The 17458-nt window shown below is 39.0% G+C and overlaps 1 protein-coding gene across 1 annotated transcript in view; it reads right to left on the reverse strand.

Moving 5' to 3' along the window:
- TPTE2 (transmembrane phosphoinositide 3-phosphatase and tensin homolog 2) overlaps positions 1-17458 on the reverse strand; it is an 89253-nt gene that overhangs the window by 6939 nt on the left and 64856 nt on the right. Inside the window, exons 17-20 of the mRNA XM_055097122.2 lie at positions 8510-8571; positions 6650-6730; positions 2876-2981; positions 874-953 (exon numbers count right to left, since the gene is read on the reverse strand). Coding sequence (XP_054953097.2) covers positions 874-953; positions 2876-2981; positions 6650-6730; positions 8510-8571 — 329 coding nt within the window. The remainder of the gene's footprint in view (positions 1-873; positions 954-2875; positions 2982-6649; positions 6731-8509; positions 8572-17458) is intronic.

A 17458-nucleotide genomic window follows, 5' to 3' on the forward strand; every position in this document is an offset into this window, starting at 1 on the left:
TCATCCTTTAAGAATAAAGCATTTGCTAAGAACAGAAAGCCAAGGGTCAGGCCTGGGTGAATGCCCTCAGTTGGGAGAGGCCAAAAAAGCCGGGGGCAGAGTGGGGAGGGGGTGGCAGGGAACAGGGTTAGTAATAGGACAATATGAGACAAAGGCCTGGGTAGGAATTCTAAAATTTAGGGTTATTAGACCATGAAGGATGCTTTCTTACTGTTTCAGAAAAGGTATATAGTTTTAGGCATTTCTTCATTGTAGCAAAACATTGACTACCAGGTCCCCTTTGCTTTGGATAAAGAGGTTCCTCCCCAGTTCATTCACCCTTGCATTGTTTCTCACAGGGTCATCCCACAGAACGTCTGACTTAGAATCACTTGGGACATTGCTAAGTCTATAGATTCCTGGGCCCCATTCCAGATTTCCCGAATCATACTTTGGGGGTACAACCTAGGAATATAAATCTGTACAAGCTCCTCAGTGGTTTTCATGCACACTAAACTTTTAGAATCAGTGCTATATAATAAAAGATCAAATGACTGAGAAGAAGAGAATATGGCTAAAAATGACCAGATATGTAAATTAAAATCCTTAATACATTCCTGGGAACATGCTCAGCATTTGTGGAAGTGTGAAAGGCAAAGCAACACTGACCAGAAATACATTCTGGAAAGCACCCTGAAAAAACTGTTTTGAACAAACAGGTTAATGTATCTCTGGTTTGCATCCAAACCCAGTGACACCAAGTTGGATGGTAACCAGAAAGCGTTATGGAATCTCTTTATGGTGAGTGATAGTTTGGGGAGGTGAACATTGCTGGTTTGACATTCAGCCTTAAAACAAACATCAGATTTTTTCAATTCACATGTTTTCTCTTACCGAACAATTTCCTAATGAAGTACTGGAAAAGACAACCTTTTTCTCCATTACTACTTGGACTTTTAGATCACATACATCACCTGTTCCAACAAAATGAAATTAAAAAGTTAGGTTGGTTAGCGTGAACATCAATATGTCTCACCAATTAACATCATGGATTAAAAAGAGAAAAAATTATCCAAGCTAACAATGTATCAATAGTTACTTATTTGGTCTTGCATGGATTTTGTCTTTGAAAGACAAGGCTTCAAGCCCATTTCTGTCTCCTAAAGCAGATTTTATAAGATGAGAGAAGAGAAAAGAATACATATAGTTCAGCTTCCAGGACTTAGAATCCCATCACTTTATCTTTCCAGAAAAAATATTTAGGGAAGCTAGGCCGGGCACGGTGGCTCACACCTGTAATCCTAGCACTTTGGGAGAGCGAGGTGGGTGGATTACTTGAGGTCAGGAGTTCTAAACCAGCGTGGCCAAGATGGTGAAACCCCATCTCTACTAAAAATACAAAAATTAGCCAGGCGTGGTGGCACATGCCTGTAATCCTAGCTACTTGGGAGGCTGAGACAGGAGAATTGCTTGAACCCAGGAGGCAGAGGCTGCAGTGAGCCGAGATCACACCACTGCACTCCAGCCTGGGTGACAGAACATGACTCTGTCTCCAAAAAAAAAAAAAGAAAAAGAAAAAGAAAATTCAGGAAAGGTGACTTGCAACCTTTCTTGCTAATATGTTGCTTTCTTCAGACTTCTAATCATAATGATTCTTAATAATAAATACTGTCATTTAACTACTTTGGCCCTACTTTAAGGCCAGTTCCTGATGCAATCTCTATAAAAATATAGGATAGTTATATCCAAAAATTCCCGTGGTGTTCAGTGTATATTTACAGACAAAGGCTCTTCTGTTCCTTTTTTTCAATTCAAATGACCCACTTCCGTTAGCGTTTCCTCAAAGACTTGGTTTCTCAGCCAATTAATTTTTTATTGCTTTCCTCTCAATTCTACATTAATTTTAATTTAAATATTCACAAAACTAAAAGTAGAGAATTAAAACAAATATTTTAATAAACTAGTGTATTAATTATCTTTGATTGTTCATCTCATATGCTGTTTGTTTTCATTTAATTTTGTTTTCACTAACACCATGATATTCATTTGTCATTAGAAATCACAGATTCTTGCCTCAGTTCCCTCTTTCCCATTCCAGGTGCAGAACTTCTTTCTATTGATGTCTACCAGAAATCAGTGAAATGTAGAACTAAACTCAGAAGGCTAAAAATACTAGGCTGTCTGTGTGGACACCAGCATCCTGGCCCCATGGCACCTATAGCACCCAGCACTGGCACCATCTCAGGTCCACAAGCTGGCTGCTAGAAGAGGTTTGCTTTAGGGGTTCCTAGCATCGCCTCCCTGCTACCTCTCCGGCAGTGGGAGTGGGGAGGCCCCATCCCTTCCACACAGACACATCCTGCTTTCCCGCCTCCCCTGAGTGTAAGCTGGGAGTGAGAGGGTTACAGATGGAGGACGGAGGGGAAAGGGAGAGCCCAGGGTGATGAGAAAAAAATATGCCTCTAAAAGAAGGTGAGAAAATGATACGATACGGAGACACCTCCACCAAGGCAAACTCTGAACTAGAGGTGGTTCTGAGAAATAAGCAGGTTTGAGGGCACATGGGTCCTCCTCCTCCCTCATCAGAGGCTCCCTCTGCCCGGAAAAGTCCACCTGGGTTGAGACCGGAGGAGCAATGAGAACAGGAGAGATGGGAAGGGGATGAAGTCCCCCAAGTTGGTGATGGAAAAGAAAAAGTGAAGAACATCTAAGGGCTGGCAATCAATGGGCAATTGCAGGAGGAGGGGCATACAAAAGGAGGAGTTCCTGTGTGACAATATGTAAAAAGACAGGTATGAGTTAGGCTCACTTGTATATATAACTATGAGCAAAACCCTCCCAGAGTGGGGACTCTGGCCCTCCTGCCCAATTCTTCAATTACACATAAAGCACTTACCACGAATCGAATAAATAATGAATCTTTTTATAAAGAGTATCCGTCTTGGAGGGAGATTCCAGTTGTAGAGATGCTTCACTTGTGCAAAATATCCAACATATCTATTCTGAAAAGCAAAAGAAATCTTCCTTTAAGTGGAGATGAAACGTCTAAAGTCAGCATTCCTTTTTTTTTTTTTTTTTTTTTTTTTGCATAAAGCTTGTTAATGGAGGTAAGTAATTAAGAAAACATTTACTGGATGCCATTATATAACTAGACATTTTTAGGGATGCTGCCCCACAACTATCTACCTTGAGGGAAAAATACTGAATTCAGTGCAATGGGGAAGTAACAAGGATGGAGCCAGGCCCTGTTTATAGGCTGCTTATGGTTGAGAGGGCAACTAATCAGAAGCACAACAAAACAGTTACAGCATCATCAGTGTCCAGATAGAAGCTTAGTTGTGACTGACTTAGAGGAAGGCTTGTGGTTTGGTGAAGAGCAGCTTCCTGGACATGAGAGAATGGTATAAGTGAAAACTCCAGAGGAATACCTCCAAACCTCAGTAGCAGGTTTCCCGTCACTCTTCTCTTGTTCCTGACAGCTAGAATTTCTTCACTTTGCGTTTCCTCAATTCTGTTTTCTCAAGGAGGCCCTGGAATTCTCTTAGCCTTGTCCTTTCCCTGGGGCAAGCTGTTCACAACGGTTCTCCCCTGAATCTTTCTTCAAGGTATTGAAGAGCTCTGGTACTCAATCAACTGGTTCAGAATTCAAAAGTTGGCCATCATGGTGGCTCCCGCCTGTAATCCCAGCACTTTGGGAGGCCGAGGTGGGCAGATCACCGGGCGTCAGGAGTTTGAGACCAGCCTCGCCAACAGGGTGAAACCCTGTCTCTACTAAAAGTACAAAAATAGGCCATGCGTAGTGATGGGCACCTATAATCCCAGCACTCGGGAGGCTGAGGCAGGAGAATCACTTGAACCCAAGAGGTCGAGGTTGCAGTGAGCTGAGATTGCACCACTGCACTCTAGTCTGGGTGACAGAGCGAGACTCTGTCTCAAAAATTAAAAACAAAACAAAACAAAGCAAAACTCATAAGTTCACAGACTGTTCCTTACCCATTGGGAAATGTTCATTAAAGTAACTAACTGCCATACTTCCCTTTAGAAAGGGCCAGTCATGAGACAGGTTCATGAAAGTCCTTAACTTAGGAGTAGACGTAGTCAGTAGAATGGCCCACAATGCAGGATCAGAATGTGATGGTGTCTGAGAATCACCACCAGACATAGAGGGCACTCTGTCCTGAGGTCTTGCCAACTCAGCTCTCAAACATGCAGCTGAGTCCCTGTGTTGCTTTTTCGGTGAATCAGAAGAGATTCAGTTGCAGCCTTTGGTGTGCTGGTTCTGGACTAAAGTTAGGGAAACTATGCACGACTGCAGAAGAAATGGGGATGGGGAGATGTGTGGGGACAGTTGTTGAAGGAGCGCCATCTAGCATCCCCTTAGTTTCTGCCACTAGATTCTCCACCTTTCCCTAAGGGCTGTAAACCACCAGGGCCCTCAAGCTGCTTGTGCTCCCATGCTTCCTTCTCCTACAACTTAAAACAACATGGACTTGTAGTAGAAATTAATACAACCAACACATAGGAGGCACTCACTACAAACAAAGAAAATACTATGAGAAAAGGGTGGAAAGATGGGTAAGCCACGGGCTTTGCCTTTAAAGGGGATACAGAAGTCACCACTTCAAATAACTAGAGAATGATGCAAAGTGACGTAGTCCCTAAAAGAAACACAAAGGGCTCTAAGAATTGAAAAAGCAAGAGACTACTTCAGGCTGAGAAGGGAAAGGGACTCTAGGAAAAGGGGCATGAGCAATGGCATGAGGGTATCAAGTGTCCATAGGCTGGGAAAGAGCGCACAGTCTAAATGTGTTGGAGTATGGGATGTGTGATGCACATAGTGGAAGAGAAGGTTGGAAAAGTCAAAGTGTGGCTCTTGAGTGCCAGGTTGAAACGTTTAGTTTATTGCCATTGGCAGTGGGGACATAGTATGGATTTTGAGCATGGAAATGGCATGTTTAGGGCTGCACTTCAGTAAATTCACCTATCACTTTTAGCTTAGGGTCTATGACTATCTTTGTTTTGTTTTGTTTTGTTTTGTTTTGTTTTGTTTTGTTTTGTTTTGTTTTGTTTGGGGCTTGGGTGTAGGAGAAAAGTAGCAGTGGATAAGGGTGAGTTCTTCTGGCCCAAACTAAAGGTTTAGGGCCGGTAGTTAGAGTGTTCTTCTACTCAGCTCCCACCACTTAAAGAAAAACTCATTTACAGCCACATCCAAATCCATTTAGGAATTCCCAACCCGCTCTCACTTTGGTTTCAGGGGCAATATAGAAAAGGCAATATAAATGAGAAGCTGTGCACAGCAAGGGCTTCAGAGACTGACATCTAGATTTCAGTCCTTGGTTCAAAGGTTACTTTCTCTGAACCTCAATTTTCTAATTTATAAGATGAGAATAATAGTAGTGCCTACTCATAGAGTTACTGAGAATATTAAATGAGATAGTGAATATAGAACTCTTAGAATAGTTCAGCAAAGTCTAGAATGTTGTAAATGCTATAGGATAAACATCCTGGTTTCTGCAATAAACAAATTACAAGTAATAAAAAATGGTGAGAAATCTATGAACTTAGATTCTTAAAAGAGACTTAGGAGACACAGAAACCAAATGAAATGTGTGGACTTTGTTTGAATTCTGATTAAACAAACTAAATTTTCAAAGATTTTAAGACAATTTTGGAAACAAACATGGACTACAAATTTGATATGAAGGATTTTTAAGGTATAATATTGTTAGATATGATAAAAAGTGTTAAGGTTTTTTGTTGTTGTTTTAAGAGTACTTAAATGTCATACTAAAATGCTGTGGGATAAAATGATCTGACAACTGAAATTTCCTTTAAAATAACTCAGATTTAGGGAAAGCAAGAGTGGAGAGTGGCGTTGGGGGGTGTGAGAGGAGTGGGAAAAGAATGGATGAAACGTGGCTGGCGCCGGCTGAAATGGCTATTGCAGCAATGTGATGACTACATAAGGATATATTGTATGATTCTCTGGACTTTTGTATATGATTAAAAATTTCCATAACAAAATGCTTCTAAAAGAAAAAAGAGAGTAACAGTGTATATTTCATATAGGTGTTATGGGTATTAAATGAGATATGTAAAAGTGCAATACTGTCTGGTATACAGAAGGGGTTTTGAAAAGTTTATTTCCCCTTTTATTTTCTCTTTTAAAATACATCTCCCCCACAACACACAGAAAAGACACACACACACACACACACACACACACACACACACACACCAGGAGTCATCCAAAAACAGTCTTTGTGATGTTCTGCAAGGGTTGAATTGCCCTAGTAAGGGTTTGTGAAAGACTTGGATCTTTTTTACATTGAAATCAAAGGCTGGTGATTTTAGATACACTTCAGGGTCCTGGAGCCTTGGGTACTGGACCTTCCTACCTTGGGAAAATAATCAACTCCTGAGCTCCATAAACAATAACCAGTATAGAATAGAAAGCAGGATTCTCTGAGGAGAAGCCAGAGTCCCCAGCATGTGGGCAGCACCTGAAGTGTGACCCTCAGTCTCAGGGAGGGACCAAGGACTGTTGCAGGGCACCCAACTGCTGCTGCCTGATCACCAAAGGAGAAGAGTCTAAAATGAAACCAAATAACAGGTGGCAATCTTAACCCACTCCCCTAAAAAAACTCCCATTTTTAAAAAGAAAACTTACCTGAGAAGGAGTTTCTACTCCCTGAAATTTATTGCTGTGGGTTTTATCTGTTCGCCTTTCTCCAAAATAATATAGGCTTTCCTACAAAAAAGGGTACAATCCAACCATGGTTCATCTGCACTCTTTCCTTTCCTATATTAGGTACCCTTAGTGTTTCTATGCCCACCTTCTTTCCTAAAGTCAGTGATTTTGTTTGTTTGTTTTTTGGTAGAGTCTTGCTCTGCAACCCAGACTGGAGTACAGTGGCAGGATCTAAACTCACTGCAACCTCTGCCTCCTGGGTTCAAGTGATTATACTGCCTCAGCCTTCTGAGTAGCTGGGACTACAGGTGGGTACCACCATGCCCAGCTAATTTTTTGTATTTTTAGTAGAGATAGGGGTTTCACCATGTTGGCCAGGCTGCTCTCAAACTCCTGACCTCAAGAGATCCACCTGCCTCAGCCTCCCAAAGTGCTGGGATTACAGGCATGAGCCACCCATGCCCGGCCACAGTGATCTTTGGGCAGAGGCTACCAAAAATAACAAAATTAGGACTTCTCTCATTCAAGGATTCATACATTCATAAAATTTTAGAGCTGGAAACACCTTAGAAAGCATCTGGTCCAACCCTTCTTTCCATATTACAAATGACAACACTGAGACCAAAAGAAAACCAAGCAACCTGCCTAGGAGATGCTGCAGCCAGTTAGAAGAAGCACAGGCCTGGAATACAGGTCCCTGGATCTCAGTCTAGGGCTCTGGAACAATGGCTGTCAATGACTTTCAAACCTTTTGTTTTTTAAGCTGCAATCCACATTAATAAACCTAGGAGACACACACACACACACACACATACACCAATATTTAAACCTTTTGATATTTTCTATTCTGCTCTATTCCATTTTATTTTCAAAAGATGTCAGTTACAACCCAGTAACTTTATTTTAAAACTCACTGATAAATCATGATCCACAGCTTGAAAAACACCATCCTAGAACACCCATTTTCAAAATCTGTGTATCTCAAATTAGAGAAACCAAAGGTGGTGGAATTGGAGTCTGGGCATTGTGCACAACCACCACCTCTTCCCTAGACTGCAGGCCAAACAACTCGAGCAGAGCTGCTGGAAATGGTAGCATCTCAGCAAGAAAATGGCAGAAAGAAAAATGACTGAGAACTCTGCTTTAAGTGGAAACAGCCCACCTTGTCTTATCAGAAATTTCTAGAGGTCATAGACTCCACATGTATTGACTAAGCAAAGATATTTACATTCAGGAGAGGCTTTGTTTTCAGCTGTGAAATGTTGCTTTTTATCTACCTAAGAGTTGTGAGGATGGGCAAGGCTCTTTGGAGAATTTATCTAATTAAGCTTGATACTATTCTCACGAGGAAGGAGGAAGTCATGGTACTGGCAGGAGTAAGAGCAGGGCCAGGTGAAGTGAGGGAAGCATGTTGATTACTGAATGTTTTTTTCTGTGTAACATGGCTTTACTCCCCTCACCTTAATCCTGCCCCATCAGGTCTTGTCTTTATTTAAAATGTTGATATTGTATACATCATAGATTTTTTGCATTAATTTTTATTAAAATATTGCATTAAAATTATTTATTTTAATTATTATAATTTTTAGCATTCCCTTAAATTTTGCACCTCATTGACCTCACTCTAGTCCTGGCCCAAAGAGATTCTGCAGTCAGCTACTAACTAGTGCACGTTAAACAAGAAAGTATCAAAAACAGACTTTCTAAAAACTGCTTCTCTAATTACAATTTTACTAAGCACCATGACTCAAATAATCATCTTAACGTCCTACCAGCGATCTTTCAGAACTAGCAAAACTCAATCATCATAAGACAAAGTTTGTAGAACATCTTTCATACCTCGGCAGTTAAAAATATTTCGGAGGCAATAAGGAGGGCACAAACCATAGTCCCGGTTCTTCCTAGAAAAGAAAAGAAGTTAGTTCAAGAACATACATGGTATAAAAATACACTCAGAAATATTCAAGGAGTGCATTTTAACTTGATTTTCTTTCTTTTTTTTGAGACAGGGTCTTGCTGTGTCACGCAGGCTGGAGTGCAGTGGCACAATCTTGGCTCATTGCAACCTCCGCCTCACAGGTGAAAAATACGCAAATTACATTTACAGTAAAAATATCTCTCACCATCTCCCCACAAAAGGACACGATGAGGTTTTTACTAAATCTATAAGAAAGCAACAATTCATGTCTTTTATAATTTTTTTGGATAATAGTAAAAAAGAAAAATTCCCACCTCATTTAGTACATTAATATAACTGATTCCAAAATTGCACAAATACAGTAGAAGAAAAGACATTTTTACACCAGTCTCACATATAAAGGTAGATTTAAAAATATACATATATTTTCAAAGTGAATTCAGCAATGTAGAAACACCATGTATCAACACCAAGTGCCATTTCTCTTAAGGATGCAAGGATGTTTTTTCCAAGATGGCAGATTACAGGCTTTTAGCATGCCTCAGTCATTTGGAAATAGCAAGCAAGTACATAAAGACCAACTCTGTGAGCTTTAATTCAAGAACGAAAATGGCAATTCCTCGGAATTATGAAGGACATCCCAGATCCTGGGGAGGACAATGCAGGCAAGCAGCCCTCAGGACAGCATTCGACTGACAAAAGTGAGTGAAGCCTCAGGGTGTGAGAGAGGCAGACAGCATCCCTCTGTCTCACCTTTCCACTGGAGATCCACGCAACCCGGGCAGAGGAAGAGATTGTTTCTCCCAAGCCTTGGAGCTCATTTGAGGAGAGACTTGGAGACTTTGTGGGGGAAAGACACAGGGAAACGCTGCCGGCATTGTCCCAAACCTGGACTGGGAGCAGGACAACACTGGGGGAATCTTCCCTATCTGGCTCCACCCATCTTGTGCCCCCAATCCCCCTACCCCTAGGGCTGAGGGAGCTCAGATTAATGTGTACTCAGGAAATCAGCCCTTTGCCTGGGGCAGCAGAGAGCTCCTCCCAATCAACAAGGATCAAGTACACAGCCAGCGGCACTGGCAACAGCCAGCTCTTACCCGTGGCGCCATCTACTGGCTTATAGGTCAAACCACACACCCAATATAAAACCTGCTGGCAGAAGTGCATAGGGCTGCAGAAGCAAAGCCAAAAGACCCTACCCAGCATGCTCTACAGTCACACCCTCTAGGGAGAAGGGAAAGGGAAAGAAGAAAAAAATAACAGTAATATTATAGGAAAGGAAAGAAAAAGAAAAATCCTACCCAAACAAAAATAATTACACAAATTAGAAGTGCTAGCATCTCCAGATGAGAAGGACCCATGCAAGAATTCTGGCACCATGAGAAATCTGAATTGTAGTGACACTACCAAAGGATCACACTAGCTCTCTGGCAATGCTTCCTACCAAAATGAAAACTCAGAGATGACAATAAACAATTCAAAGCTTGGGTTGCAAGGAAGCTCAATGAGATTCAAGGTTGAAATCAACAAAAAGAAACTTCTACATCAATCCAGGAAATGAAGGAAGAGATAAACATCTTAATAAGAAATCAATCAGAACTTCTGGAACTAAAAAAATTCACTTAAGGAACTTCAAAATACAACTGAAAACTTTATCAATAGACTGGACAAAGTAGAAAACATAATTTCAGAGCTTGAAGACTGGTCTTTTGAACTAATCCAGTCAGACAAAAATAAAGAAAAAAGATTTTTTAAAAGTGAAGAAAGTCAGAAATATGAGATTATGTAAAGTGACCAAACCTACGAATTACTGGCATGCCCTAGAGAGAGAAAGAGAAAAAGAAAACAGCCTGGAAAACATATTTGATGGAATAATTCGAGAAAATTTCTTGAATCTTGCTAGATAGACATCTAAGTACAGTAAAGCCAGACAGCACCTGTGAGATACTATAAAAAATGAGCATTACCAAGGCATATACTCACCAGACTGTCCAAGGTCACTGACAAAGAAAAAGCCCTAAAGGCACAGGAGAAAAAGGCCAGATCACACACAAAGGTAGCCCCATCAGGATAACAGCCAAATCCAACAGCACATCAAAAAGTTCACGATCAAGTAAGCTTCATTCCAAGGATACAAGGTTCAGCATATGCAAACCAATAAATGTGATTCACCACACAAACAGAATTAAACAGAAACCACATGATCATCTCAATAGATGCAGAAAAAAAAGCTTTTGATAAAATTCAACATCTTTCTTGATAAAAAAAAAAAACACTCAAGAAACTAGGAATCAAAGGAACATACTTCAAAATAGAGCCATGGGCCGGATGCAGTGGCTCACATCTGTAATCCCAGCACTTTGGGAGGCCAAGGCAGGCAGATCACTTGAGGTCAGGAGTTCAAGACCAGCCTGGCCAACATAGTGAAACTCCGTCTTTACTAAAAATACAAAAATTAGCCAGGCATGGTGGTGCACACCTGTAATCCCAGTGGCTCAGAAGGCTGAGGCAGGAGAATCGCTTGAACCCAGGAGTCGGAGGTTGCAGTGACTGAGATTGCACCACTGCATTCCAGCCTGGGTGACAGCAAGACTCCATCTCAAAAAAAAACAAAAAACAAAAAACAAACAAACAAACAAAAAACAGGCTGGGCACGGTGGCTCATGCCTGTAATCCCAGCACTTTGGGAGGCTGGGGTGGGTGGATCACCTGAGGTCAGGAGTTCGAGAGCAGCCTGGCCAACTTGGTGAAACCCTATCTCTACTAAAAATACAAAAATTAGCTGGGCGTGGTGGCAGGCACTTGTAATCCCAGCTACTTGGGAGGCTGAGCCAGGAGAATCACTTGAACCTGGGGGGTGGAGGTTGCAGTGAGCCAAGACTGCACCATTGCACTCCAGCCTGGGCAACAAGAGCAAAACTCCCTCTCAAAAAAAAAAAGAAATAATTTCCTTTGCAGCATCATGGATGCAGCTGGAAGTCATTATCCTGAGCAAATTAATACAGGAACAAAAAACCAAATACCGTATGTTCTCACTCATAAGTGAAAGCTAAACAATGGGTGCTCATGGATATCAAGGTGGCAATAATGGACCCTGGGGAGTTCTAGAGGGGGCACAGCAGAAAAGGGCACAGGGTGAAAAACTAACTATTGGGTCCTGTGCTCAGTACCTGGGTGATGCGATCACTCACACCCCAAACCTCAGCATCACACAATATTACCAATAGACCTGCATATGTACTTCCAAATCTAAAAGTTAATTTATACCAAAAATCTAAGCTCAAAAAGAAAAAAAAAGTATTTTGCCCATTAAAAAACAAATAATAAAAAATACAAGAATCATCCTTTATCAGAAATCTATATTAATGCAATTTATCATATTCATTGATTAAAGAAGTCATACCTTACAATTATCTCAATTAATGCAGGAAAAAGCATTCACTAACATTCAGCCTGCACCTGTGACTTTAAAAATTAACAACAACTAGGAAACTTCCTTAACTCAACAAAGAGAATCTACCAAAATACCTACCAGGAACATCATATTAATGACATAATATTGACAGCATTTTCTTTAAAGCCTAGAATTAAACAAAAATGCCCTCTCTTCACTGTTTCCATTTAACAGTATACTGCAGAGCCTAACCAGTGTAGAAAGTCAGTGTAGTAAGTAAATCTTTAGAATAACTCCTTAATCTAATGAGAGAATTTAGGAAGATTTCTAGATGCAGACTCAACATAAACAAAAATTAATAGCTAAATCAAGGATGCAGGTTGAAATCTTTACAGTAATTACTAAAAACATAGAAAAGGAGTATATGACTTCCAAGGTAATGACAGAGGGTAAGAAGCAAAAGATTATATTATTAAAATTCAATGGAACGAAAACAGAATGTCAGTAGGAAAATAGAAGAGTTAAATAAAATAGATGTACATAGAACACTGTTCTCAACAATGCATAATACATGTTCTTTTCAAATGTACAGAAAACATTTGACAATATCGACCAAATTCTGGGCCATTAAGCAAGTCTAAACAGATTTCAAAGAACTAAAAAAGAAAAAAATACATAGTATGTTCTGTGTCCACAACAAAATATAATAAGAAATCAAAAATTTAAAGATAAATACAAAACTCTCATATGTTTGGAAATAAGGAAGCACACTTCTACATAACTCATGGGTCAAAAAAAAAAGCACAAAGTTGGAACATAGTTTGAACTAAGTAAAATAAAAACACTACAAATAAAAATTTATGGGATGAAACTAAAGCAATTCTTAGAGGAAAACTTGTAGCCTTAAATGGTAAATAGAAAAGAGAGTGGCCAACACTCTAAGAATTATCCATGTCAAGAAGTCAGGAAAAGAACAAATTAACCCAAGGAGTACAGAAGAAAATACTAGATATCATAGTAATTGATGAAATAAAAAATAAGTAAAAAATAGAGACCACCAATAAGGCCAAAAATTTGGTTCTTTTAAAAGACTAGTAAAATTGATAAATCCCTGGTGAGACTAATCAAAGAAAAAAGGGGAGAAGGCACCAAGAAAGCAATGTCGGGAATAAAAAAGGGAACATCTCTGCAGACACTAAAATGGTAAAATGATATTGTGAACAATTTGATGTCAAGACATTTGCAAAGTTAAATTAAATGGACAAATGCTGGGAAAACTATAATCTACCAAAATGGGCAAAAGAAATAAAATTATAAAAACATTCTATATATGGAATTGAGCCATAATTTAAAGACTTCCCTCCAGAGAAAGCTCTAGGCCAATGCGCCTTCACTGGTGAATTTCACTTTACACTTAAGAAGGAAAAAAATCAGCATGCATAAATTTACCCAGAGAAGAAAAACAGAGAAAATGAAATCTAACTCATTTTATGAAGCCAAGATTTGAAAAAACTATGAGAAAGGAAAATTATAACCAATTGCCCAGATGACATGAATTTGAAAATCCTAAACAAAATATTAACAGACAGAATCTGGCAATATAATAATAAAATAATTTAATAAGTATTTAACAAAATAATACAGCACAACTAAATTACATTTATTCCAGAAACATGTTGGTTTACCACTTAATCAATGTAATTAACCACATTTATTTATAGGATAAAGTAGAAAAATTATCATCTCAAAGATTCAGAAAAATCTTTAAGAATTCAACATCCATTCATGATTAAAAAAAAAAAAACTCTTAGCAAGCTAAAGGAATTTCTTTTTTCTTTCTTTCTTTTTTTTTTTTTTTTTTTTTTTGTTTCATTTTTTCAGACAGAGTCTCACTCTGTCATCCAGGCTGGAGAGCAGTGGTGTGATCTTGGCTCACTGCAACCTCTGCCTCCTGGTTTCAAGTGATTCTCGTGCCTCAGCCGGAGTAGCTGGCATTACAGGCATGTGCCACCACACCTGGCAAATTTTTGTATTTTTTAGTAGAGACAGGGTTTCACCATGTTGCCTAGGCTAGTCTTAAACTCCTGGCCTCAAGTGATCTGACCCCACTGGGCCTCCCAAAGTGCTGGGATTACAGGTGTAAGCCATGGCACCCAGCCAAGGAATTTCTTAATCGATAAATGGTAGCTAATACACACACACACACACACACACACACACACACACACACACACACACAGTCGTTAAGCAATTGGAGAGATGTTGAAAGCTTTTCCTTTGAGAATGGAACTGTATGTTGATGGCTGCTATTGCCACTTCTAATTCTACACTGTACTGAATGTTCTAGCCAGTGCTAGGGGAGATAAATGACTGAAATGGAAAAAATACAATTTATTATTTTCATATGATGTAATCATGTACCATAAAATCCAAAAGAATCTATAGATAAATTAGTAGAACTAATAAGTGAGTTTAGGCTGGGCACGGTGGCTCAGACCTGCAGTCCTAGCACTTTGGGAGGCGGAGGCTGAGGCTGGCAGATAACTTGAGCGCAGGAGTTTGAGACCAACCTGGGCAACATAGCGAAACCCCATCTCTACAAAAAAATGAAAAAATTAGCTGGGCATGGTGGCACTTGCCTGCAGTGCTAGCTACTCAAGAGGCTGATATAGGAGGATCACCTGAGCCCAGGGAGGTTGAGGCTGTAGTGAGCCATGATCATGCCACTGCACTCCAGCCTGGGTGACAGAATGAGACTCTGCCACAAAAAAAAAAAAAAAAAAAAAAAAGTGAGTTTAGGAAAGTTGCTAATTGCAAGATTAATAAATAAAATGAACTGCATTTAAAACAACAAAAAACATTTAGAAAACAGACATTTTAAAGGGATATCATTTAAATAGCCACAAAAAAAATCTAAGAATAAATCTCACCAAAAATATGCAAGCTTTCTATACAGAAAATGAGAAAGCATTGTAAAGAGAAATTGAAGAGGACCTAACTAAATGAGAGAATACCTCTCTTCATGGGTTGGATGAGTCAATATTGTAAAGATTCAATTCTCCCCAGTCTATAAATTCAATGCAATTCCAAACAAATTTCTATCCAGTGTGTGTAATTTGACTAGTTGATTCCCAAATTTATATGGAAATATAGATGACCTAAAATACCCAAACAATTGTGAAAAAGAAGAAGATGATGAGGACGTATTAGAAAGCTATAGTAAGATAGTTGTGCTATTGGCACACAGATGAAAAATCAATGAACAGAATAGAAAGGTCAGAAACAGATTCATGTTCTTCAGGGTAGCAAAGAAATGAAAATCTTCTGAACCATTGTGCTGGAATAACTGGATAGCCATACATGAAAAAAGATGAAACATGACGCCTTCCTCACACCACACACATAAATCAATTTTAAAAGGAATGAACCTTCTCGAAGAAAATATAGTAGTAAAATGTCCTTTAAACTCAAGGAAAATTTTCTTAATCAGGACACAAAAACACAAACTTTATAAAGGGAAAGCATGATACATATGATGGTAATACAATTAAGAACTTCTGTTAACCAAAAGATACTCCTGAGAGACAGAAAAGGCAAATCACAAAGCAGAAAAGCTTTCTTGAAATACATTTATGACCAATAACAGAATTGAAATCAGAATACATAAAGAACTCCTACAATCAGGAGAAAAAAGATGAATAATCCAGGAGAAAAATGGTTAAGAAAATAAAAAAGTTACTTTACAAAAAAGGATATCCAAATACTTAATAATCTTAAAAAAACTTCCTCAAACTTATTAGTAATTATAGAAATGCAAATGATCACCACCATAAGATGCCATCACACACCAAAAGGCTAAAGATAAAAATACTCAGAATTGCAAGTATTGGGGAAGATATGGAATGCTTGAAGTCTACAATACCAGTGGAGTAAAAATTGGTACAATTGTTTTAGAAAACAGATGACATTATCAAGTAAAGTTCAAGATTCATTACCCTAAGACAGAACAATTTTAGTCTGAGGTATACACTCAACAAAAATGTGGCCACATGTGCAACAAGAAACATGTATTTTTAAAAGCAGTATTATTGGGCTAGGCATGGTGGCTCATGCCTGTAATCCCAGCAATTTGGGAGGCAGAGGCAGGCACATCACTTGAGGTCAGGAATTTGAGACCAGCCTGGACAACATGGCAAAACCCCATCTCTACTAAAAATACAAAAGTAGCTGGGTGTGGTGGTGGACGCCTGTAATCCCAGTTACTCCGGAGGCTCAGGCATGAGAATTGCTTGAACGCAGGAGGCGGAGGTTGCAATGAACTGAGATCATGTCACTGCACTCCAGCCTGGGTGACAGAGTGAGACCTTATCTCAAAACAAAAAACAAAAAACATAATTTATCACAATAAAAATTGGAAACAACCCAAATGTAATAGAAAAAAAGAGATTCCATTTTCAGTCACAATTTGTGTAGGAATGAATTTTTGAAAAGATGTGCAAAGACATGATAAAAAAAGTATAAAATATTATTAAAGAATGAACAAGATGATTCACATGTACAACTCAATATCTCAAAGTTGTCAGTTCTCTCAAGTTAATCTGTAAATTCAATGTAGTTCCAATAAAAATCCTAAAAGTGTTCCATTATGGCACTTCACAAAATGATTTTAAAATTGAATGTAATAATAAAGTTCCAAGAAGAGCAAGACAATTCTGCCTTTATCAAACCATATTATAAAGCTACAATAATTACAAAAGTGTGGTAGAGAGAACTTAGGAACAGTTTTGAATATTTATAGAAACTTGGTATATTACTGAGAGGGACTACAAATTAATGGAGAACAAAATAGCATGCAATTGATGGTGTTAGGACAATTGGCTATCTATATGAAAAAAATACTTCCCCCCCAACTTCCAATTAGATTAAAGACCCAAATACTAAAAATGGAACTTGAATATTTTTGAGGAAATGTGGAATATCTTTACTATATCAGTATAGGGGTGAATTTCATAAACATGACAGAAAAGCATGAAATACATACACACACATAGAAAAACAAATTTTACTATATTCAAAATTACAAACTTCTCTCCGGGCATGATGGCTCATGCCTGTAATCCCAGCACTTTGGGAAGCTGAGGTGGGTGGATCACTTGAGTCCAGGAGTTCAAGATCAGTCTGGGCAACACAGTGAGACCCTGTCTCTATAAAAAATACAAAAATTAGCCAGGCATGGTGATGCTCACCTGTAGTCCCACTTACTCAGAGGGGCTGAGATGGGAGGATCGCTTGAGCCCCAGGAGGTTCAGGCTGCAATGAGCTGAGATCATGCCACTGCACTCCAGCCTGAGTGACAGAGTGAGATCATGTCTCAAAACAAAACAAAAATTTACAAACTTTTGTACAACAAAATAAATTACCATCAAATTTAAAGGCAACATGTGGGGAGAATATAATTACAATACTAAGAAAAATT

Source organism: Pan paniscus, chromosome 14 (genome assembly GCF_029289425.2).
Source record: "Pan paniscus chromosome 14, NHGRI_mPanPan1-v2.0_pri, whole genome shotgun sequence".
In the NCBI taxonomy this organism is placed as follows: Eukaryota; Metazoa; Chordata; class Mammalia; order Primates; family Hominidae; genus Pan; species Pan paniscus.